Raw genomic sequence first — 23,957 nt, 5'->3', positions numbered from 1 at the left:
GTAATCCCAGCACTTTGGGAGGCCGAGGAGGGTGGATCACCTCTGGTCAGAAGTTCAAGACCAGGTGAAACCCTGTCTCTACTAAATATACAAAAATTAGCCAGGCATGGTGGTGGTCGCCTATAATCCCAGCTACTCAGGAGGCTGAGGCAGGAGAATAGCTTGAACCCGGGAGGCGGAGGTTGCAGTGACCCGAGATTGTGCCCTTGCATTCCAGCTTGGACAACAAGAGTGAAACTTGGTCTCAAAAAAAAAAAAAAAAAAAAAAAGGACATAAAGTTTTTCTAAAGAAAATGCTGTTGTAAAAGCAATAACCAATTGTGTTAATGTGAATACCATGCTAACTCCTTTTGTATGCAGTTGTTAACCAGTAGAAAGCATCTGAGTTATCAGTGGCGAATCCTTACAGGTCTGCAGCAACTTCAATTCTTACCTCCTCAGAAGAAAGAATTTGACTGAGGGGCATAAGGCAGATGAGACTGATGCAAGTTTCAGAGCAGGAGTGGAAGTTTCTTTTAAAGGCTTTAGAACAGGAAAGAAAGGAAAACTTACTAGGAAGAGACTCAAGTGGGCACCTGAAGTGCCCCATTTAACCTCGATCCTAGGACTTTATAGGCTTGCCTCTTTTCCATGATTCTTCCCTTAGGGTGGGCTGCCCACATGTACAGTGCCCTTCTTACCCTTGGGAAATGAGCATGCACAGTCTGTTTAGGAAGTTGTATATATGCTCATCTGAGGCTTTCTTCCATTTTTTGGTAAAGTGTCCTTGGATGGTCACACTTCAACATTTTGTCTCTTAATGCACATGCCCAGGCAGTCACTCCTCTCTGGCATCTGCATTCAATTAATGCTTTAATGTTAACAGCTGTGGATCATAAAGAGATTGTCTCTCCTTGGCACTACTGGCTGCAAATTCTCATTTTTAGAGAGGCAGTGTGATAATCATGGAACTGTCACCTGATATTCCTAATGCCTATCTAATTACCTGCAACACAATTAAGCAAAGTATATATTTTATTATCATTCTCTAAGATGAAAATATTTGAGTATGCTAGCTTCTTCTGAAACGTTAGTTTTTTTCTCTGAATTCATGAGCTTTCACAAATATAGTAATCATATTACACATAGTTTATTTTTATTTTTAATTTTATGTGTACATGGTATATATAGGTATATATTTATGACATATTTGTGATGTTTTGATACAGGCATACGATGTGTTTCTTTCAACATTTTTCTGGCAGTGGCAGATTAGCTTTTCAGTGATTTTAAGATCAGAGTAATTACAAACACAAATTCAGACCCACATTTTAGGCAAAATCTTTTTACTTAACAACCTCTTTAAGCCTTCTGTTGTGAATATAACTTCATTTAGTTTTCTATTAAATTCAAAAATACAAATCAATCTAAAATTTAACCTCACTAGTGTGAGAAATTTTTTAATACTGATCATATTTCTGAGGTATTTATGCTGCATCAGCACATCACATGTATCACATGAATTTATGCATCTATTATGTACTCCACAAAAATTAAAATAGAAGACATTTAAAAACACTAAAGTTCATTAGTGGCATAACAGCAATTGCCTTTTTGCGCACTGCTTGTCATGCACATCCAGGTACCCTATACTTCAACATGAATATCAAATATCATACCTTTCATGAAGACTTTCCTATCCTCCACCCTACCCTTAATCCCCCCAAAAAGCTGGAATTAATCTCTACAGATCTCTGAAAACACTTTACCTATGTCATTTCATCTGAAGACCCTTGTTAGTTTCTCTAGGGAAGAGAAAGAGAAGGGATTACCTGAAAAAGATAGTACATTTTTAAACATCACTTTTACTCCAGGTAATATACTTGTTGCTTAATAAATACAATTGTATCTATTTAAATATATAGTTTTCTTATATGTTGTACGTATTATTACATAATAATTTATTGTATTTTTTGTATATTCATTTTTAATATATTAAGATATGTTGTTTATTTTATTACTTTATATTCTCAAACTCGTTGTTTTTAATTTTCATTTTATATATGAGAAAATTGAGTCTAATAAACATTAAGCAGCATAATGTTAAGCTAGGATTCTTTGGCCTAATTTATTCTAAAATCTAAATTATGTTTATAATATCTTGCTGACTATAATGTACTACAGTGATTTTTGTCACAGATATGTATGTATTTTTCTTATCTTCCACTGATAGACTATAAAATTAATATGAGAAAGATCTCCTGGATTCCTCTTCTACCTAGTAGGTACTGCTATGTGTGAATAGTAGGTACCCAATAAACACATAGTGAAGCAGCCTAGGGTCACTGGAGCAGTCTCCCTATCTGAGGTATTACTCAGAGTTCTTTGTCTTAGGACCAAGAAAATTAATGAGCGTGGACATCAAGGGTGAGGTTGGAGTGAAAGTTTAATAAGTGAAAGGGAAAGGTTTTCCACAGCAGAGAGGGGGCCTGAGAGGATTGCCATTTCTCAGTTGAATACAAAGGCTTTTATAAACAAGCCAGTGGGGTGGGGTGTTTCATTTTCACATGGCACACAAAAAAAGATTTTTATTTACAAAGGTAAGAATTTCTCACAACTCCACCCACTCCCTCTCATGCTCATGCAGGCCCTTAACCTGAGTTACTCATTACCCTGTTTCCTTACTGCGCATGTGTCAGGAGATGGACTTTTCCATTACAGACATGTCTGGTTCTGTGTAACTAATCTTACCTGTGCACTTCCAGGCATGTCGTAGGCAAGCCCCCCTGTGTAAGTTCTTTTATCTGAGTATGTCCAAAAAAGGAAACAAACATGCTCACTGAAGCCCACAGCGTGTATATGTATATGTATATGTCTTTTGCTGGTTACAAAAGACAAAGGTGTTTTATGGTCGACCTTGCCTCTTTTTCTGTGCTTGAAGATTGTGCAGCTTCAGGCTGCCCTTTTGTTATAAAGAATTTTACCAAAGGACCTTGTTCTAACTATCTGCCCAACTGGTTTCTTGCTTTCTCCTCTCTCACTAGCACCTGAATAAAATACTATATTTTAGTTGTCTAAAACTGGACCTGATTCGCTGCCAATAAATAAAATGAAGAAAATAACATCAGTGAATCATGACATCCTAGTGAATCATGACAATTATTTTAAAATTTCTTTCCAAGTCACTATGAACCAGACTGACACCAGAAAGGCAAAAATTTTGTGCACACCATAACATCTTCTGTAGAGAACCTGCAATGGAAATACATTCAAGGAATTTTATGATTACTCTGTTAAACTTTGAACAGTACTTTATAAAAGTAATTGTTTTAATGAAACAGTTGATGTTTCCATACAGCTTATCTTTGGTGATGGGAGAGCTTAGAAGAGACATTTTTATGATATTACTAAAAATATAGAATTTATAATTTCAGAAGATTTGTTAACACAAAAAGATCACTCTGCTTATTCACAGATACATGCATACAAACATAATATTTTCACAGAGATCGCTTTACTTGAATTACTTGATCTGATATTATCCAATGTGTGTTACACTATTTTGTATTGTGTTAGCATGCTTTTGTCAGGCTGCTATTCATATGGATTCCTTAGTTGGTAAGGGGACATGATACATTTTGATGTGGCAGTCTATCCCAGTGGTTAATACAATAGGCTCTGGGAGTCAGAGATCCTTAAGACTGCTACCAGCAATTCCTGTCTTTTATTTATTCTTATTTTTATAGATTTACGGGTTCAAGTGCAGTTGTCCCATTTGGGTACATTGTGTAGTGGTGAAATCTGAGGTTTTAGTATACCCATCACTTAAGTAGTGTACACCGTATTTCCATTGTACCCAATAAGTAATATTTTCTTATTTTGCTGTAGGAACATGGCAAATTATTTAATCTCTTTGGGCAGTGGTTTCTTTTTCTTTGATATGGGAGTTATTATGAAAGATCCATAATTGGATCTTTTTTAAAATAAGGAAGAAATGAAATTAACATGTTAAAGAGTTTGCATAATGTCTAATATAACAAGGACTTAATAAACGCTGGCAGTCATTGAAGGCTGAGTCTACACGTCATGCAGGCTAGATAGCTTTTGAACACCACTTTTGGTAGATGTATGCTTGACTTAGTAATTCTCTTAAATAGCTCCTATTCACTAGTAACATTACCTATAATCTCTTGCACGTATTTTATTTTATTCATTTATTTATAATATTTTCTTGATGATTAACATAAACTATTTTTGTAAACATATTACTAAGGTAGTAATATAATACTATATGTTACACATTTATAAGTATTTGAATTTATAAATATTTGAATTCATAAATATTATTTATAGTAATATATATTTATACATATTATTTGACATAATCTTATATATTGTAACTATTATTATAATGTTTAATTGTGATAAATGGAATTATATTCATGCATTAAAAATTTAAAAACTTACAGCATTAACATCTTTACATTTCTGAATGAGTTTTGGTCCTATCTGAGGTTTCAACACCTAGGCCTGAATGTAGAGTTGAGATATACAGAAGCTTTATCCAATTTAATAGTAAAAATGTAACAATTATGAAACACACAAAAAAGGGTTGGAGTATCAAGTTCAAAAGGAGGATTAGACAGCAGGAATCATAACTAAAACACTAAAATTAAAACAACAGATTGAGAAGTAAGATACATTACCTATAAATCTGTAAATACCCTAAAATATGAAGCTACTATGACTAGTATCACTTTCTGGAAAGAAGGCTTTTAAGGGTATTAATGGTTTGCCTCAAAAGTGAGAAATACTTTTGTCTTTCCTTTTTTTCTTTAAAAGCATAGAAAAACATTTGCTTCACATCTCATCAAATCTTCTGCATCAAGCCACATCATGTTAAACAACCTTCTGCTGTTCTCCCTTCAGATAAGTCTCATAGGAACCACTCTTGGTGGGAATGTTTTGATTTGGCCAATGGAAGGTAGTCATTGGCTAAATGTTAAGATAATTATAGATGAGCTCATTAAAAAGGAGCATAATGTGACTGTCCTAGTTGCCTCTGGTGCACTTTTCATCACACCAACCTCTAACCCATCTCTGACATTTGAAATATATAAGGTGCCCTTTGGCAAAGAAAAAATAGAAGGAGTAATTAAGGACTTTGTTTTGACATGGCTGGAAAATAGACCATCTCCTTCAACCATTTGGAGATTCTATCAGGAGATGGCCAAAGTAATCAAGGACTTCCACATAGTGTCTCAGGAGATCTGTGATGGCGTTCTTAAAAACCAACAGCTGATGGAAAAGCTAAAGAAAAGCAAGTTTGAAGTCCTGGTGTCCGATCCAGTATTTCCTTGTGGCGATATAGTAGCTTTAAAACTTGGAATTCCATTTATGTACTCCTTGAGGTTTTCTCCAGCCTCAACAGTGGAAAAGCACTGTGGGAAGGTACCATACCCTCCTTCCTATGTTCCTGCTGTTTTATCAGAACTCACCGACCAAATGTCTTTCACTGACAGAATAAGAAATTTCATCTCCTACCACCTACAGGACTACATGTTTGAAACTCTTTGGAAATCGTGGGATTCATACTATAGTAAAGCTTTAGGTATGTAACACATTTTGTTTTTATTACTTGAATTTGAACTAACAGACCTTTGTAGAGCCTCTTCTTTATTTCCCTATGTCTATTCTTTTTTAATTCCAAGTATTGATATACTATGTATAACTATCACTTGATAGCAGAAAAGAAGATAAAAGACATTGTACTTCAGAAGTACAGTGTGTTGTTTTCTAATTGCATGGACTTAAATATATCAATTCAGTTCTTTTATGGATAAAATATAGTGACAGATACTTCAGTTTAAAAGTTGGGCTGGATCTCATGCAGATATTATGCTCAAAATAGAAATTGCCTAGAAACTGCAGTGATGTGTGGAGAAAGCCGGAAAATGTTTAACTTTCCACAAGCTTATTATTAATACAGACATTAATATGCATGTTTAAGAACATACATATATGTGGATAATCTCTGATCATCGCTTAATAAATATTAAGGCTCATAAAGAAACAAAATACGTTACGGCTTTATCACCTTTAATTGTAAGGTGTGAACTACAACCATTGGTCAGGATGATTTATCCATGCTAAGCTTATTTAATTTGCTTAAGTGTGATATGGTGTTTACCTGATGAATACAATATAATCAATGGTATTAGAATAAAAGCCTATATTGATCATGTTGATATGTTTATGCACATATTTGTCTAAAAATCCAACAGGCCTTGCCCATTTTTTATGCTTTTGAATTTTACCATTTATTCTTCATTAGTTATAGATTTCTTACTCTTTACTAAGCACTCTTTTAGATAGGAAGACTAAAATAAAGTCCATGGGTTCAAGGATTTCACAAACAGATAAATCAGACATTAAAAGGAATATTTATCATGTAAATTATGTAAATATGGAAATACGTACAAAATACAAAATGTAGAGGAGTTAGGTATTATGCAACAGACACAGTGTGTTATTCTGTAAAACTTCGGAGTTCAGATGATGCATAAGGATATTTTAAAATACTGAATGTGAGTTTTTCTGCAGGGTAAGAATGGGGAAGGAAAAGTGTGCTCAAAGTTGAAGACAAAACAGCACAGGTGTGATGGATATTTCTGATAATTTAGTATTTCTGAAGGTTCAAGTGTAAGGGAGGGAGGCATGGGGGAAGATGCTAATGACGTCGGAACCACAAGAATGAGTGAATTAATTCAATGAATATTTCAAAGTCTCCCGTATGTCATTCTAAAAACATTTTAATCTAATAAGCAATTGAGAGCCATCTAAAGGGAAATATTATGATCCGATTTTCATTTTTGTAAAACACTTGGACAGATGTTGCAGTAGAGTTGAGAGGTGTGAGACTAGACTAATGTATCACTCTAGGAAAGATGTGGTTAAGAGCCTGCCCTACAGAAGTAGCTGATAAATGGAGGAAAATAATGCAGTATGAGACTACATAGCAACACAATTGGGAGAGCAGGCACTTACAGACAACATCCACATAGCAGTCTGTGGCTTGGAAAAGTAATTCAGTCTCTTTGCACCTGAACTTCATTTGTCTCATCTCTGACAAGGCTACTAAAAGGACTAAATTAGTTTACATCTGAAAGGATTTTAGAATAGTGTGGCCCAATCAATCCTGATAGCGAATATGGGAGAGTAAAAATTAATACTGCATTGAATTTTGGACATGTTGTGTATGTGATACTTTTGGGAATATTTAGTGAAATCCAGTAAGCAGCTGGATATACGGGATGAGATCTCAGAGGTAATCTTATGAGTTAGTAACATTGACACATTAATTTATGTGCATTTGTTACTGATAACAAAGTAATAATGCACAGACTGCAGAGACTGTAATGTTTGCTAAGCAGAGCTTGTAAGGCCTAGAGATGTTTACTCGCTAATGAATGAACATCCTAAATGCTATTAAAAATAATTTAAAGATGACAAATTGTACTGTGTAAAACAGTGGGTTGCGTGAATGTTGGCAAAAGAAAAAGTGAGATTTCTGTGTAGTGATACCTACTGACACATTAGCTTCTTTTCTACAGATCTCTGTTCTAAAATAACTAAAGTTGATATATATCAATCAAAATAAATATACATAGATTAGTATGTGAATGAGGATGTGAGATACTACAGCCATGTGAATGATTATTATCAAAAGCTGGTAAACCAATTATAATTAACACTGATAGCAAAAGTCATCATCTCCTCTGGGTATGTTAAGTAATTGGCCCAAAATTCAAAAACAGATCTTTATCTCTTGGGATGTAAAAGAAGAGCTAGCTATTCTGTCATTCAGAGAATACAAACCTTGCTACAATGATTATAGATAAACCTTCAAGTGTCCTATAAAGATAAAAGTGAATGGGAAACATCTTATGGTTGAAACTAGATCTTAAAAGAGAGCGGAGAAAAAAAATTGAAGTTTTGTGAAGCAGTGAAACTGTCAAGATGGCAAAATCTCCTTCATATCCTCAGGTATGTGGTAAACTAAAAGGGACTCTCAATATGTGCAGCATCTCCGTTCATGTAAGAGCGGAATGTACAAAGACTGTCTCTTGGTCACAATTTATATTTACATTTTCAATCCTACCACTTCAGTTTTGTCAACTGCCCGTCATCAACCTTGGAATTCTAATTATCATGATTACTATGCTCTTTATTTGTGAAGTTATCCACCAGTTTACTTTACCTAAGCTGGCAGTCTTGGAATCACATGTTCCATTTTATTTTGACTGTAGGTTAATGCTGGTAATAAAAGCACACTATTCTTTCGGTCTTAAGACATGAGGCTAATCTTTCTTAACAATTTGTTCAGAGGAACATAATGAAGATTTCTAAAGATGTTCTTGTCCTCTGATTTTGATATATCATGTTTCTGATCAAATTACCCTCTTCTGACTTAGAATGACTACTTAAGTTTGTCTTTATTAAAACACAATATTGTTACTGATGCCAGGAACATGAACAGTCATATTTAAAAGACCAGGTAAGAAGTAAAGTATTGACATGATAGAGTAACTTATTTTTGTGCAAGACTTTGTGGATGTAGAATGATAAAGGAGAATGATAAATGGAACTGACTTGTAAAAATAACTCCTTTCCAATTTGTAATTTGAATTGATCTTCTATATTTACTTAAAATTCTTTAATCAAATCATTGCAACAAATTTATATCCACTCAGGCCTCGCACAGCCTCACCTGAGTAAATAAATAGAACAACTCCCTAAGTTTACTTCTCTGCAGTGGAATGCAATAAGAAGGTCAGAGTGAGTCCTTAATCTCTGCTAATTGGTAGAAATTGGATATTTATAATGTAAAATTACTCATTTTATTTGAGATCATGGGCATTTAGCTCAAACTCATGGATATCATAATAGTGATAGCAGTATATATTAATATCTTCCTATGCAGTAGCCAATGTGATAAGTGATTTACATATATTTTCTCTCAATCCTTGAACTGTTGCAGTTCATTGCAAGAAAAAAGTTGTAACATAGAAAAGAATATTGAGACTTGGAAATATCAAACATGTTAAAATTATGAGAAAATAGTATTCAAATTAAAATCTTTCTCATATCAAAGCTTTGATCTCATATTTCCTTGTTCTAGGAATTGTTTTTCCTTCTTTTTAAATTTCAGGTGCAAATCTATTAACTGTTCAGAATATTTTAGGTTAAATTTTTCTTGGACACTTTTCTTCTTTTCAATGTGTTTAGCTTTTAAAATCTGCTATTCTATTTCTTGCCTATTTTTGATTTGTCGAATGAATATAATTAGGCCATTGTATCACCAGGTAACTTACTATTCATTAAGGGGTAGGTCATCATGTGATTCTGTTGTCTGGAGAGGATTGTCTAGGGATATATTTTTGACATGAGGAGAGCTTTCTAAGTCACCTCTAACTGAAAGGAAGTAAAGGGTTCCACAGTTTCGGATGTATACCTTCAAAAAATTTTTGAATTTTTATGCATTTAAAAAAATGGAACCAGGTATTTCATTTTTACTTTTATCTAAAAAAAAAAAAAACACCAAAACTGGGGCACATTTAAGGGGAGAAAAATGTAACATTTTTATCATTAAAAATACTTATAATCCATAATCATTACATATTCTTACCAACAGCACTTTACCCTTTAACCACTGTAAAAACAAGGTTTTTTTGTGAATAATCTCTATATATTAGAGGTATATAATATGTAAAAATACATAACATTATATATGAATAATTAGGTGAATAATCTCTAAGATGAATGCCATCTATAATAACAGACTTTAGCAAGTCTATTAAATAAGAAATCTAGATTTTCAAAAAGAATGATCATAATATCTAGATCTTTGCATGAACTGTGGGCTCGCTGAGCATGAGTAATTAATGTAAAATAAAGTGCTAGAAATGAAACACATTCAAGTGTATATCCTTCCATGATTCTTGATTTTCAGTAGTAATTTTAAAGAAGAAAAAATGCACTGGAATCTTTTCCTGTAGAATAATACATTTCTACTTAGGTCTTCCTTTTTTTCTTTTTCTCTTTCTTACTAATCATTCCTTTGCTTTCTTCTCTCCTTCCTTTCTTCCTTTATTCTTTTTCTGTTTTAATTTACACTGATCTTGATTGGTTAGAATCTTTGAAAAACCCTCTAGTATCATTCCCTTTTCTGCAGTGAGCCATAAGCTGAATGACAGCCACAGGCATTACATTGGAGATGTAATTGACATTGGGACATTGGAAATTCTCGGAGATAGTGATCACTCTTATCTTTTTTGCTCCCACTCATGAAAGGGTATCAGAACAAAAGGAAATGGAAGTGACAATTTGTGTGGATATAATCTTGAGTTTTATATGCATATATTTCTTAAAATAAATAATTTGTAAATTTTGGTACTCTGTGCATTGTTAATAACCTATCACTTGTGGTCTGCCTAAAGACTGAGAGTGACTGCCTTATGGGGAGACTCTCAGTGTTTGAGAAATTCTGCACCAAACCCTAGATTCCCCAGTCTGTCAGTGTAGGAGGAGGGAAAGAGTAGAGAAGGGTCAAAGTTAATGAGATCGGATTAATTTGATCATTTAAAAAATAAGATTCTCTCCCTAAAACATCATAGCTAGCTATCACTTATGGAGCCCAGGTGCTGTTCTGAATCATTTACCTGCATTATGTCGCACCATACACAAAACTATAGGAAACAGGTGCCATTGTTCTCATCATTTCTTAAATGAGGAGGCTAAGTAACTTGCCTAGTTACAATTCAGAAAGTGGTGAATCATTAGTATCAGACTCCACTCTGAGGTAAAAAGCAAAGTGCTAGAATATACTCAGTTTCTGTTTAGCAAAACAAAGAAAAACTAAAAGTACATCTAAATTTAAGCTTTTAGAGAATTAGGTGAATACAAATCAAGAAACTCAAATAAAACTGAATCACTCATACCCAAAACAGTATGAAAGCTGGTTTCCAGGCTTTTTTTGGCCTTGGGGAGACAATGAAAAAAGAGCCAGCAGAGTTGAATCCTAGCCATCAGGTGCAATATTCAGGGAGCACTTAGGAAGAGAAGACTTTCAGGCAAGGGCATGTCTTCAGTGGAAAAAAAAATCTTTCATACCGAAATGTTGTTCTGAGGATTATCAATTCAGACTAATAGCATTATATACATTTTACTAAACGAAATGTTGTTTTAAGGATAATCAACTCAAATTAAAGTGTTATATACATTTTATTGTTCTTCACTACATTAGATAAATATTTTATTGCCCTGCAGATATTACGTAAAAGTGGAAGTTGACTAAAATCATCATTTTTTCCCTTACTCTGGGTAATTTAGGGATATCTATATGTATTGAGATTTTGGAGCATATTTTGATAAACTTTTATGTGCTATTGTAGCTACATTTGTGAATAATCCCTAATTAATTATTATATTTTCCTTACATGTAACTCAATATTTGAACAAATCTAAGTATTTTATAGATAGACTTTTGTTCATGTTTTCTATGATGTTTTGCTTTCTTTACTTTTTATTGAAAGTTTGACAGCAACAGATTTTTTTATGATTTTTAAACCCCTTTTACTGGGCTTATTTTGAAGACCATTAAGATTATTTACACTCTTCTCTGGCTGCCTTGTTTCAAAAATCTAATTAATTTTTCAGGTACTGCCACTATATTCAAATTGAGGCTTATTCTTGAGAGGACACAAATGCAAAAATTCTAAAACCATCACTTCTCTCTCTTGTCTTTCCTGTTCTCTGTCCTCCCAGTTCTTTTGTTACTCAAGGGCCTGAAATTACATAAGTTAAGGGCAATTGAGTATAAATTTAAAATCTGTCATTTTCTAATCTTAATTTTTGATTTTTATCCTTTCAATCACTCTATTTGTTCTTATTTCTCTTTTTAATGGTGGCCTGTAATGATTTCAAAACAGCGTTATTACATAATTGCTATTGCTCAGTTTGGGATTCACTAAGAATTGCAACACTATATCCATATCTGACCTCATTATATCCAAGTCTAGCCAGTGATTCTGTAGCTGGCCCACTAATTTTCTAATCAATCTTTAGACAAATTTATTAAACCGCTAACATTACTACACTCTTACTCTATACCAAGAAGATTGAAAAGTAGCTTTACAGATACTATTGTTAATCCACAAAGTAATATAACAAATTAATGTCATCACCTCTCATTTTTCTTTGAGAAAACTGAGAATGGGAGGGTCTGAATAATTCCCCGGTGTCAGAAATCTTATAAAAGGACAATATTTGAATCTGGGTCTATTGAACTCCAGTGTCTACCTAACTTCTCTGAATAACAAAGTCTGTGATTCTTTGGAGTTCCGGGCCATATCCTCTTGATTTGGATCATATGGAAGAAACTGAAAAATTCCCTGTAACAAAGGCATAGGAGACAACAATCGATTGGCTTTATGGAGAAGAAAGCTATTCTATATCAAATGCATAGTATTTTACTCTATAATCCATATAATCTAAAACACCTTGAAATGTTTGAGCAAACTTCCTCTGAAAGTTGTTTATTCAATTTTGTGAAAAATATATCAAAGATGTATTTTATAAATCATAGTTATTATCACAGAATATGTAGATGGTAGGTTTATAACCCCCTGCTTCCTTTTCTTTAAAAAGAACCAGATTTTATTTCTGTTACTGAAATAATGATGTTAGTGCATATAGGAATTTGAATTGTATTATTTACCTTTTAATCTAAAGATCAATTGACCTACGACTGAGTGTAACCATCACATTAAATATTATTTTATTTAAAAATTGACCTAAATATACTTTGAAGTTTTTTTTTTTTTTCATCTGGAAGGATCTACAGTAGGATGGTTTCCATAAGGGATTTTACCATGCGTAAGAAGTTTGTCTAGATGCTGGTTTTTAATTTGACTCTGACTGAAGTTGTTCTAAGTGGGAATGTGTTAATTTGGCCTACAGATGGTAGCCATTGGTTAAATATTAAGATTATTCTAGAAGAGTTGATTCAAAGAAATCTCAATGTGACTGTACTGGCTTCATCAGCAACTCTATTCATCAACTCCAATCCTGATTCTCCTGTGAATTTTGAAGTGATACCTGTTTCCTACAAGAAGAGCAATATAGATTCCTTAATTGAGCATATGATAATGCTGTGGATTGGCCATAGACCAACTCCTCTCACAATATGGGCTTTCTACAGAGAACTAGGAAAACTTCTAGACACTTTCTTTCAAATTAATATACAAATCTGTGATGGTGTACTAAAGAACCCAAAGTTGATGGCACGACTTCAGAAAGGTGGTTTTGATGTGTTGGTAGCAGACCCTGTAACAATCTGTGGTGATCTCATTGCTCTGAAATTAGGAATTCCATTTATGTACACATTGAGGTTCTCTCCAGCATCAACAGTGGAGAGACACTGTGGGAAAATTCCAGCACCAGTCTCCTACGTACCGGCAGCCTTGTCAGAGCTCACTGACCAGATGACCTTTGGTGAAAGGATTAAAAATACCATATCTTATTCTCTTCAAGACTATATATTTCAGTCCTACTGGGGAGAATGGAATTCATACTATAGCAAAATTTTAGGTAAGTCTAAAATTTTCTCTTTTTAATGACTCCACATCCCTGATTTATTCTTATTGTCGTATGGCAAAAGATTTCCATTCCACTGCATATGTTGAGCTGAAGATAATGGACTTCTTATATCTCTGTACAAACAATTCCCTGATTATTCTCTTTGAATAAATCCTTAACAATGAAATGGTGGTATTAATATGTATGCTATTGTCTCTTAATGCAAACAACTTTGTGTCCATTTAGGTAATAGCTTTTCAATGTATAAATCAATTTCAAAATATAAATGAAAGTGCCCGTATTAGGATACATTATAACACTACTGAAAAATACCCTGGCAAATATTTTTGAGGTGATACATGATTTACCGTGCCTCCTTTGTCCTTCATTATTTTCTTTGTCTGCAGAAAGCTTTGAAAAGCATAGAATCAGACAATAGAAAACTGGAGTTTACACTCTACCCTGGTTCTCACTGTCTCTCTGTCTTTACACGTCTCTGGGTAGTTGGACACCATCTCTCAAATTAATTTCTCTCTATCCTGTGGCCAGCCTCATGTTTCCTTGCATGAAACATTCCTTATGAGAATCGAACACAATAATGTTAACCATCAAGGCCAGTCCTGATTGGTTGTTTATATTACTGATTTTTCCTGGCTTTTATGAGCCTCCCTTTATATTTTTATTTCCTTCTCTCTTGATGATTTTGCCTCCAGATCTCTTAGTACTCGGGACACTAATCAATAGCAGGAATTAACAGATGATGCTACCACTGGTACTTTCTCACAGAGGTAATGTGAAAGACTTTTTTACATACCTTTTGACTTTGTTTCCTTTCTCCCTCACTCCCCTTGGTCCTTCCTTTTTTCCTTCCTTCTTTCCTTCCTTCCTTCCTTCCTGCCTGCCTGCCTGCCTTCCTTCTTGCCTTCCTTCCTTTTTTACTTTTCTTCCTTCATTCTCTCTTGTTTACTTTGTGTAAAAAAAAGTATTTGTTGAATGCCAACCTAGTTCCTACAACTTGTCTAAGTGGTAGGAATACAACAATAAGCAAAACAGATCAAATTCTCTATCTCATGGAACTTACATTCTAATGAGAGGAGACAACCAATAAATAAAATAAATATATAAAATATATGGATGTTAGCCTGTGATATATGCTATGTAATAAAGTAAGAAGAGCAGATAGTTCTTAGAGTGAGTTTGCATATTTAAATAGAGCAGGCAGAGAAAGTATCAAATGAAAGAATGACATCAGGCCAAAGACCTGAGGGAAGTGAAAGTCAGAATCCATAAGATCCCTGGAGGAAAAGCCTTTTAGGAGTAGGTAAGAACAAGTACAAAGACCTGTGGCAAGTCCTACACACAAGAATACTCGTAAACTAACTTGATCTTACTCTTATCTTTCACAAGTGGTATTTGAATATATCTTTTTTCTTCTCTTGATATTGCAAAACTCTTGCAATAATTTTTTTTATCAAAAACGTTTCAACTTTTTCTTAGAATTTGTCTAGAGGAAAGATATTAAATATACCACATATAAAACATATGCAAGGTAAATAAAATTTGAGTTTATTTTTGAAGATGTGATAACTAACATTTTACAAGTATAATTCTGTGTTTTTAAAATTCCTTTAAGGCATAATTTAACCGTAGTTTCTTTTTTTCCTGGCTTTCAAATTTTATATGCCTTCAAACCACATTTTTGTTTTAATTTGGGTATGATTCACATAAGTATGTCTCAAGACATTTGAAATGTGTTCTATAATAATTGTAACTACCCAGCTATGTAGTGGATAGTGATTATTGTAGCTACTGAATCAGTTAACAATCTATACACCTTAAATAAGAGACATACAAAAAGTAACAAGGTGAAGGGTCCTGAAAAATGCATGTGGCTTCAGGTTCCACTTGCTAACTGGGGTCTCAGACAAGTAACTGAAACTTTTGAGTCACAGTGCTTTCTCTTCTTTAAAATGGGGTTAAAAATTTCACTATATTCGTTAGGAGGATCATATGACATCATATGTGGCTATTCCATACCAATTATAAAGAATTATACTTATATTAAATGTTATTTACACCAAACTGCTTAGGAAATCTGCAATGATAAAACCCTAGTTATATTACCATAGGGCTCTGTAAATGGAAAGTAGCCAAAAAAACCTACAAAAAATAAATGGTTTCTGGTATATACTAAACCTTCCTTCTCAAAGGAAGCCATAACAAATTAGATAAGTGTGAAAAAGGCTTTGTAAAACAGCAAGTTCCCAACTTCTTACCTTTACAAAATAATAATCTAGGTTCAGAAATTCTATCATTTAAGAAATTAGATACCTTATTTACTTAAATCCTTTATGCTTCTCATGTTACTGAACATAATTTGAACAACAAATAACTGCCTTGAATATTTTATTTCAAATTAAGGTATACTGTGAAGAACTGGTAAAACCCCATTTTGTATTTTGTTTGCCATCACATTCTCAAAGGATTAAGAACACCTGCTAACTGTAAACTGATGTTGAAAGAGGGCAGATACACAATTTTACATAATTATGTTTGACCACAGGAGAGCTAACAACATGTCAAATTTTTGTGGAGTTTCCATTACAATGGTTGTTCTTCAGTTCTGTGTAGGAAAAACAGACTAGAGAAATGATATGTTAAATTGTGACAAAGAAGAACTCCAAATGTCTTGAAGGACATCGGAATAAGTACAAGGACATATTTGATTGCACCAGTTAAAAAACTTGTTTTCTATATCAGTGAGGAAGTCTTAAATCTTACAGATGAAATGAGTAAAACAATTAACATTTTAAAAATACCTTTAATAGCTAAGGGAACAGGGATATCAGGAATTATGAAAATCACTGCTACTCATATCCAGAAGCGAATCTATTAATAAATTTTGGGCAGGCCAAGTGTTCTGCATGGCACCATCAAATTTAACTGAACCTTATTTCTCTCTTTCTTTTTTTTTTTTTTTTTTTGAGATGGACTCTTACTCTGTTGCTATTTTTTTGTATTTTTAGTAGAGATGGGGTTTCACCATGTTAGCCAGGATGGTCTCGATCTCCTGAGCTCCTGATTCGCCCGCCTCGGCCTCCCAAAGTGCTGAGATTACAGGCGTGAGCCACTGCGCACGCCCGGGTTTTTAAAATTTTGTGTAATCTTTCTGTAAAACAGAAATCCTAAACTTTATAGCTCATTGAAGTTTCACGAAATAACCCCACCCTTGCAACCAGCACTCAAATTAATAAACAAAACATGAATGCAATACATAACTCCTCTTTCATCCACTTATCAATCCCCACAACTCCTATTTAAGGGTAAACACTTTCTTGGCTTCTGATACCATAGATCAATTTTCCTTCACTTTAACGTTATATAGTTGAATCACACATTATGTACTCCTTTGTATTTTGCTTATTTTGATTAATATTATGTTTTTGAAATTCGTACAAGTTGTTGCATGTAGATATGCTGTGCTCATTCTTATAGCTATACGGAGTCTATTGAATTAATGTATCACATTTTATTCATCCATTCTACTACTGATGGAAATTTAGGCTATTTTGGTTTTGCCACCTTATGATGAACACTGCTTTGAACATTCTTGTACCTAATATTGGTGAATACATGTATGCCATACTGTTGGATATATTCGTGAGAGTGGAATTGACAGGTCATAGATACCATTAAAATTTAGCTTCCCAAAAGGTTGTACAAACTAGTAAACCTACTAGCCATATACTAGGGTTCCAGCTCTTCTCCATTGTCATCCACACTTGGTATTGTTCTTTTTGGTATTTATTTTCATTGTATCCACTCTGTTGATCTCTATTGCTTTTATTAAGGTATAATTTTTATGTGATAAAAAGTACATAAACTGTACAGTGTGATTTGTTTCATTAAATGTGTAGTGTGTAACTAACACATCAGTCATTCTCTGGGATTTCTTTCTAACAAGGCCACTACCCAGACCTTTTCAGATACTTAGGCTGAATAACTCCCACCTCTTAGTTCTCATTCTTCATTCTTACTCACTTTTAGTTTTCTTTGGTGGACTTTTTACTACATCCTCTTATCATTTTAACTTTAACATCATGATTAAATTGTCACCCACGTCCGGTTTGTAAGCCATCAAGAATCTCTAGTGCATAATATATTCCTTGATTAAAAATAAAAGTTGTCTTAAATATAGTTACTTTCTTTTTTTTTTTTTGACCGAGTCTTGCACTGTCGCTCAGGCTGGAGTGCAACGGCGCAATCTCAGCTCACTGCAACCCCCGCCTCCTGGGTTCAAGCAATTTTCCTGCCTCTGCCTCCAGAGTAGCTGGGGTTACAGGCTCCCGCCACCATGTCTGGCTAATTTTTGTATTTTTAGTAGAGACGGGGTTTCACTATGTTGGCCAGGCAGGTCTCGAACTCCTGACCTCGTGATCCGCCCGCCTCTGCCTCCCGAAGTGCTGGGATTACAGTCCTGAGTCATTGTGCCAGGCCAGTTACTTCTTTATAAAAATATATTCACCAAGGATGATTTCCATATTTACTATTGTCGTACATAAGAAGTTTGCCACCTGCCTGTTTTTAGTTTGTCATAAATAGAAATTATTCTCAGTGAGATTGTGCTCTTTTGGCCTAAATGATGAAGCCATTGGATGTTTCAAAGAAATCATAATGTGGGTGTACTGGCATCATCAGCAACTCAACTTCAATTCTGAAAGGTGCTGTGTGTAAACTAAAAAAGAATTTCCCTACTTGTGGAAAAAAAATGTACCTTATCTTTAATGCAGACCCCTTATTAACCCCCAAACCTAGTCCTTTTGAGCTTTGTAACATTACATGTTATGCGTTCCCTCTTCTTTCATGGTAGCAAATCAAATTATTTTGTAATTTCTTTTATATTTATATCAAAACACCTTGAACCTTTTAAAATTTGCTCTGAATGTAATTATCTTTGAACTCATAGACCATTTTGTTATTGCAAATAAACACATAGGAATAGATCTTTCATTTTTGTGAATCTTTTTCAAAAATAAAGTTAATATACATCACATAAGTGAACAATTTTAGGAATAAAGAAAAACTAATAACTATGATGTGGTATTTATTGGATTCATACAAATTGTGGTGCTTATATTGTCCTTCTAATGATACTATTTTGGAACCCATGTTTCCAGATATTTTCTGTCTTTTCTTGACAAAAGTGCCAACTAAAGGTAGTGTGAAGTGGTAGCCTTGTGTTAGAATAGAAATTGAATTCAACTAATCTTTGTTTTTAGCTCAATTGTGATTTCATTAAAGTTGGTGTCCCAGCATCAGTGGAGCCTAGTAATCTGTCCGTCGTCTTCAAATTCCCAAAATATCCTGATGTAGTGGCTATAGTTGTTCTCTTTTTCAGGTTGTCAGCTGGGATAATTAGTGGACACACCCAGAAATGCCCATGTACACACTCCTCTCCTTGCTTGGCAGGTTTAGATACACAATCTGACTATTTGAGATGGCTTCTCATCTCAAATAGTATTCTTCATTCTGTTATATTTTTGTATATTCTGTTATATACTTTGGAAAGATAACTGAACTATTTCTCATTATTGATGATTAGGCAGTAAATGTGTTGACAGCCTACTTTCTTGTGCTGTAATCTTCAGTTTAGTTTTAAAATTTGTGATTACTGAAACTCTCCACTGAAGCATTTTTCTAAACATTTGGATTATTATTACTAATTTTCACAATATATTTATAAAATATTATCATTTTAATTTTATGATAAAATAAAAACAGTAAAAATTAAGTAACTCTCTCTTTGACAAACATCATTTTGAAAAAATATGGGAAGATAGATCTATCTACCTCCAAAGCCCACTTAACTAATTTCACTAAAATAGTATAGGTATCTTTGTGATTCTAGGATTCACTCAAGCCCTAGCTCTCTGCTTTTCCAAAGAAAAGATGTCAATAGGAAGTAAAAAATAAAGCATTTGATATTGAGATAGATATCACTGATTCTCTTTTTCAAATGAGAAAGTAGTGTTATAGTTTAAGAAAGAGAACAATAGAAAGGTTATGTCGATGATTCCATATCTAGAGAGCTGGGACATCCTATCACAGAGATCACATTCAAGTTACTAATGACATTTAAGTAGTATTGTTAACTCTGCCACTTAGTCATGTATTCTTTAGCACACACCACTGTGTAATTCTTACATGTATGTATATATATAATATATGTACAATTGATATATAGTATATTTGTGTGTTGTGTGTATGTGGGTGTGCTGGAGACTTGGTAAATCAGGAATTCCTCCAGCGGTAGAATTGCATTCACGGTGTCGTCTTTAGGGTCTCTATACCAGTTCGTTAACATAATAAAACACATATAATTTTCATACATCCTTGGCATCTTGGCTATAATAAATGGTTTTTATTTTGTGACCAGTTTGTTGAAAATATGTCTCATTTTAACTTGCATTCCTCTGGGGTTTTCTTAGAGGCCTATTTTATAATTCCCTGTTTATAATGCTTTTCTACTTGGAGGAGTATTGATATTCACAGTGATTTGTAGTAGCTTAGAGTACAATGTGTAAATATCATTGAATCTGCAAAATTCAAATGAAGGTGGTTAAAAGGAGAGGGAATAGTGATGGTTGATAAAAACTATGGCTTGTGATGCTGGGAAAATGACAAAGGTAGCTTTAACATAGTCAGGATAAGAGTGTAACCAGGAAGAGGTGGGAATGGGGAGTTATAAAGAGTAAAGACACTGCATGGCACATCTGGGAAGAAGGAAATGGCTTAAAGACCCTGTTGCATATGGCCTCACTCCAACTACATCAAAAATTGCAGGAGAAAAAAATAAATCATAGCCAACTGCAGATGGAGCTATTACTATTGGTATATCCTCATTAAAACAAAGAGAAAGACAAATGTCTATAAGAATAGAAACTTACAGCTCTGATCCATATGGCTGTATTTTAGTTATATATTTTAATATAATCTTTTAATATAATCTTAATTACAATATAATAGTGTCATTTAAAGTCACATTTAAATATGAGAAATAAATTCCAGTAAATTATTTTTCATGTGGTATTTTGGAATTTTAACTATACTTGTACATTCAAGATTAAGGAAAAAATATTTTACAAAGAAATTTCTATTGCAATGATAATATACATTTTGTTTTACCAAAATATTCATAACATCTTACTGATTATTCTTATAGATCTACTCTGAGACTCGATGATTCACTAGAAAGACTCACAGGACTCAGAAGCTGCTAGACTCATGGTTATGATTTATTATAACAAAATAATACAGATTAAAATAAGGAGAGGGGAAAGACCCATGAAGGGTAGCCCAGAAAAGATCAGTTGCAAGCTTGCAGGGGTCCTCTTCCAGTAGAGTTGCACAGGATTTATTTAATATTCCTAGCAATGATATGTGGTGACGGGATGCAGTTTTATCAACTAGCTCACCTGAACCTTGATGTCTTGGGTTATTGCTAAGGCTCAATCACATAGATGTCTAGGGCCTGTTTGACTAACCTCAGCTACCCAGACTCTAGACCCTCAGAGCAAAAACTGGTGATCATGGCAAATCACATTGATAACACAAACTATCTGGTCAAACTAATGTGGACCAAGACCTCAGATATACAAAAACACTCTTATTAGGCACTGTATTCCAAAAGATTGGAACTCAGCTCTTAGGAGCCAGGTATGAGCCCCTCTTGAATATAAGAACATGAGCCTTTTTTGGAAATGTACAAGTTGAGAAATCCAGACCTGCAAAGTAAACACTTTGCAGTACACCTCCTGAATGAACGCTATTCGTAGTCCTAGGAAGCTACTTTTATTGACTGTATTACCTGGCTCCCTTTCTACTTGGAGGAGTATTAATATTCCCATCATTTGTAGTATCTCAGAGTAGAATGTGTGAGTATCATTGAATCTGCAAAATTCAAGTGAAAGTGGTTAAAAGGAGAGGGAATAGCAATGTTTGAAAACAGGTATGGCTTGTGGTACTGGGGAAATGACAAAGGTAGCTTTAACATAGTCAGGAGAAGAGTGTAACCATGTATCACCTGGTATCACCTGGCTCCCTTTCTCTTTGGTATCAATTTGGGTTCAACAATGAATCCCCTTTGAGACTAATAGCTGAGGGAAATTGCAAGATTGTCTCTTTCAGTGTAGACTATAACTTAATAGTGGCTGTGGGTTCCTTTGAATTTTAATATAGACCATAATAGCATGTAAAAGTTATGGCAGTCTTTTTTCTTTTATTCAGTTTTTAGGCATTTCACATGTATTTTATTTTGTAAGCTGAAACTTTACATTTAGTATTAAGTAGAAGTAGGAATTCTAGATCATTCATATATTTGCTTTTAAAGAAAATGCTTTTATTTTTTTCTCCCATTTAAACTTACGTTAAATATATAACCATTGTATTAATTCAAAAAAGTTCTGTTTTCTAAGTTTTAAGAATTTTTTTCATCAAATTTGAAGAGGTATGGCTTAAAATAAGGCTCCAATTTCCTTCTTTTGCTTGTGGATATTTAGTGTTCCCGACATCATTTATTGAAGAGACTACTCTGTTCATCGTATATTCTTGACATCTTGTTGAAAGACCAGCTGACCATACATGGATGGGTTTCTTTCTAGGCTCTCCATTTTGTTCCCTTGGTCTATATGTGTGTTTTAATACTGTTTGTATTCTTGTCACTTTGTAGTGTATTTTGAAACTAGGGAGTGTGATGTCTCCAGCTTTTCTCTTCTTGCACAAAGTTGCTTTGAATATTTGTTTGTTTTTTTTGTGGCTCCATATAAATTTTGGTTTTGTTTTTTCTATTTCTTTAAAAAATGCCAATGGGATTTTGATATGGATTCATTGAATCTGGGTTGTTTTGGGTAACGTGGACATTTTGGTGCCCTGAGACAAATTAAATATTCAACCTAAGACCTAAAACCACAAAAACCCTGGAAGAAAACATGGGGAAATGCTTCTTGACATTGACCTTGGCAATAATTTCTTGGATATAACACCAAAAGCAAAAACAGACAAGTGGGATTATATCAACCTAAAATAGCTTCTGGCCACCAAAAGAGACAATCAACAAACTTAAAAGGCAATCTGTGGAATGGAAGTAAATATTCGTAAAACATATATATGATAAAGGGTCAGTATGCAAAAATTAATAATATTTTAATATTTTTATCTCCATTCTCTTTTAACCTGTAATATTGTCTATGACATTTACAAATTTTCTATTTATCCCTCCTTCCATCTTGAGTTAATTTCAATGTAATACTAATATTTTATATTTTCTTGCTCATCATTAATTCCAGTTTGCTCATAATTTGATACAGGGACACTTGCCTTTGTATTCATGAGTGTTAATGAACCTTAAATATATTTGTTCTTCAGTCCTTTTCTGAAGAGTTTGAATTGGCATTAGGAGATTTTCTTTTTTCTTTCTTCTCTTCCTGTCTGTCTTTCTCTTTCTTTCTTTCTTTCTTTCCTTCCTTCCTTCCTTCCTTCCTTTCCTTCCTTCCTTCCTTCCTTCCTTCCTTCCTTCCTTCCTCCTTCCTTCCTTCCTTCCTCCTTCCTTCCTTCCTTCCTTCCTTCCTTCCTTCCTTCCTTCCTTCCTTCCTTCCTTCCTTCCTTCCTTCCTTCCTTTCTTTCTTTCTTTCTTTCTTTCTTTCTTTCTTTCTTTCTTTCTTTCTTTCTTTCTTTCTTTCTTTCTTTCTTTCTTTCTTTCTTTCTTTTTTCCTTCCTTCCTTCCTGCATGCCTGCCTGCCTGCCTGCCTGTCTGCCTATGGAAGAAAAAATATTTATTATTTGGAATTTTGTTATAATCTATGCATAAAATCATATGAGTCTATTATGTAGTACTGTAGTATGTGGTATGAGTCTAGTAGTACTGTTTCAATGCTGTTAAGAGACTCATTTATAAGACAAATATTTTTCCATAAGCAGTGAATTTGATTTTTTTTTTACAAATCTCTGAGTAATTCCAAAACAAATTTCATGTATTTATTAAGACTTATCAAATAGGTAAACATTGTGTTATTGTGGCAAAGGATTTTTACTGTTAAAAATTATTTAGAAGTAGATAATAGAAAATGTTTATATGTGTGTCAGTATGTGCAAATATATTTTCTCTCTTTGTCCACTGAAAACACATGAAACCCCAGTAACAATGAATATGCCTATAATATACATCTTGAGTTTTATATGCCATTATCTAGTAAAATAAAATACCATTCACTGGAGAAGTGTTTAATTTTAAGTTTGAGGCAGGGAAAACAGAAGAATCTAAACCATCTAGTAATGCCAAAAAG

The 23,957-nt window shown here is 33.7% G+C and overlaps 1 protein-coding gene across 5 annotated transcripts in view; it reads left to right on the top strand.

Moving 5' to 3' along the window:
* LOC100447782 (UDP-glucuronosyltransferase 2A1) overlaps positions 1-23,957 on the top strand; it is a 61,997-nt gene that overhangs the window by 698 nt on the left and 37,342 nt on the right. For 2 of the 5 annotated variants that reach the window (XM_054554030.1, XM_054554029.1), the window contains exons 2-3: positions 4,822-5,590; positions 13,000-13,629. In XM_054554030.1, coding sequence (XP_054410005.1) covers positions 4,876-5,590; positions 13,000-13,629 — 1,345 coding nt within the window. In that variant the 5' untranslated portion in view covers positions 4,822-4,875. Of the gene's footprint in view, positions 1-4,821; positions 5,591-12,999; positions 13,630-16,604; positions 16,654-17,887; positions 17,966-23,957 lie in introns of those variants that run through there. The other 3 variants (XM_054554032.1, XM_002814817.3, XM_054554031.1) reach the window with 2 other exon arrangements.

The sequence above is a fragment of the Pongo abelii genome, chromosome 3 (genome assembly GCF_028885655.2).
Source record: "Pongo abelii isolate AG06213 chromosome 3, NHGRI_mPonAbe1-v2.0_pri, whole genome shotgun sequence".
NCBI lineage: Eukaryota > Metazoa > Chordata > Mammalia > Primates > Hominidae > Pongo > Pongo abelii.
This window is presented reverse-complemented; position numbering and strand designations above follow the sequence as displayed.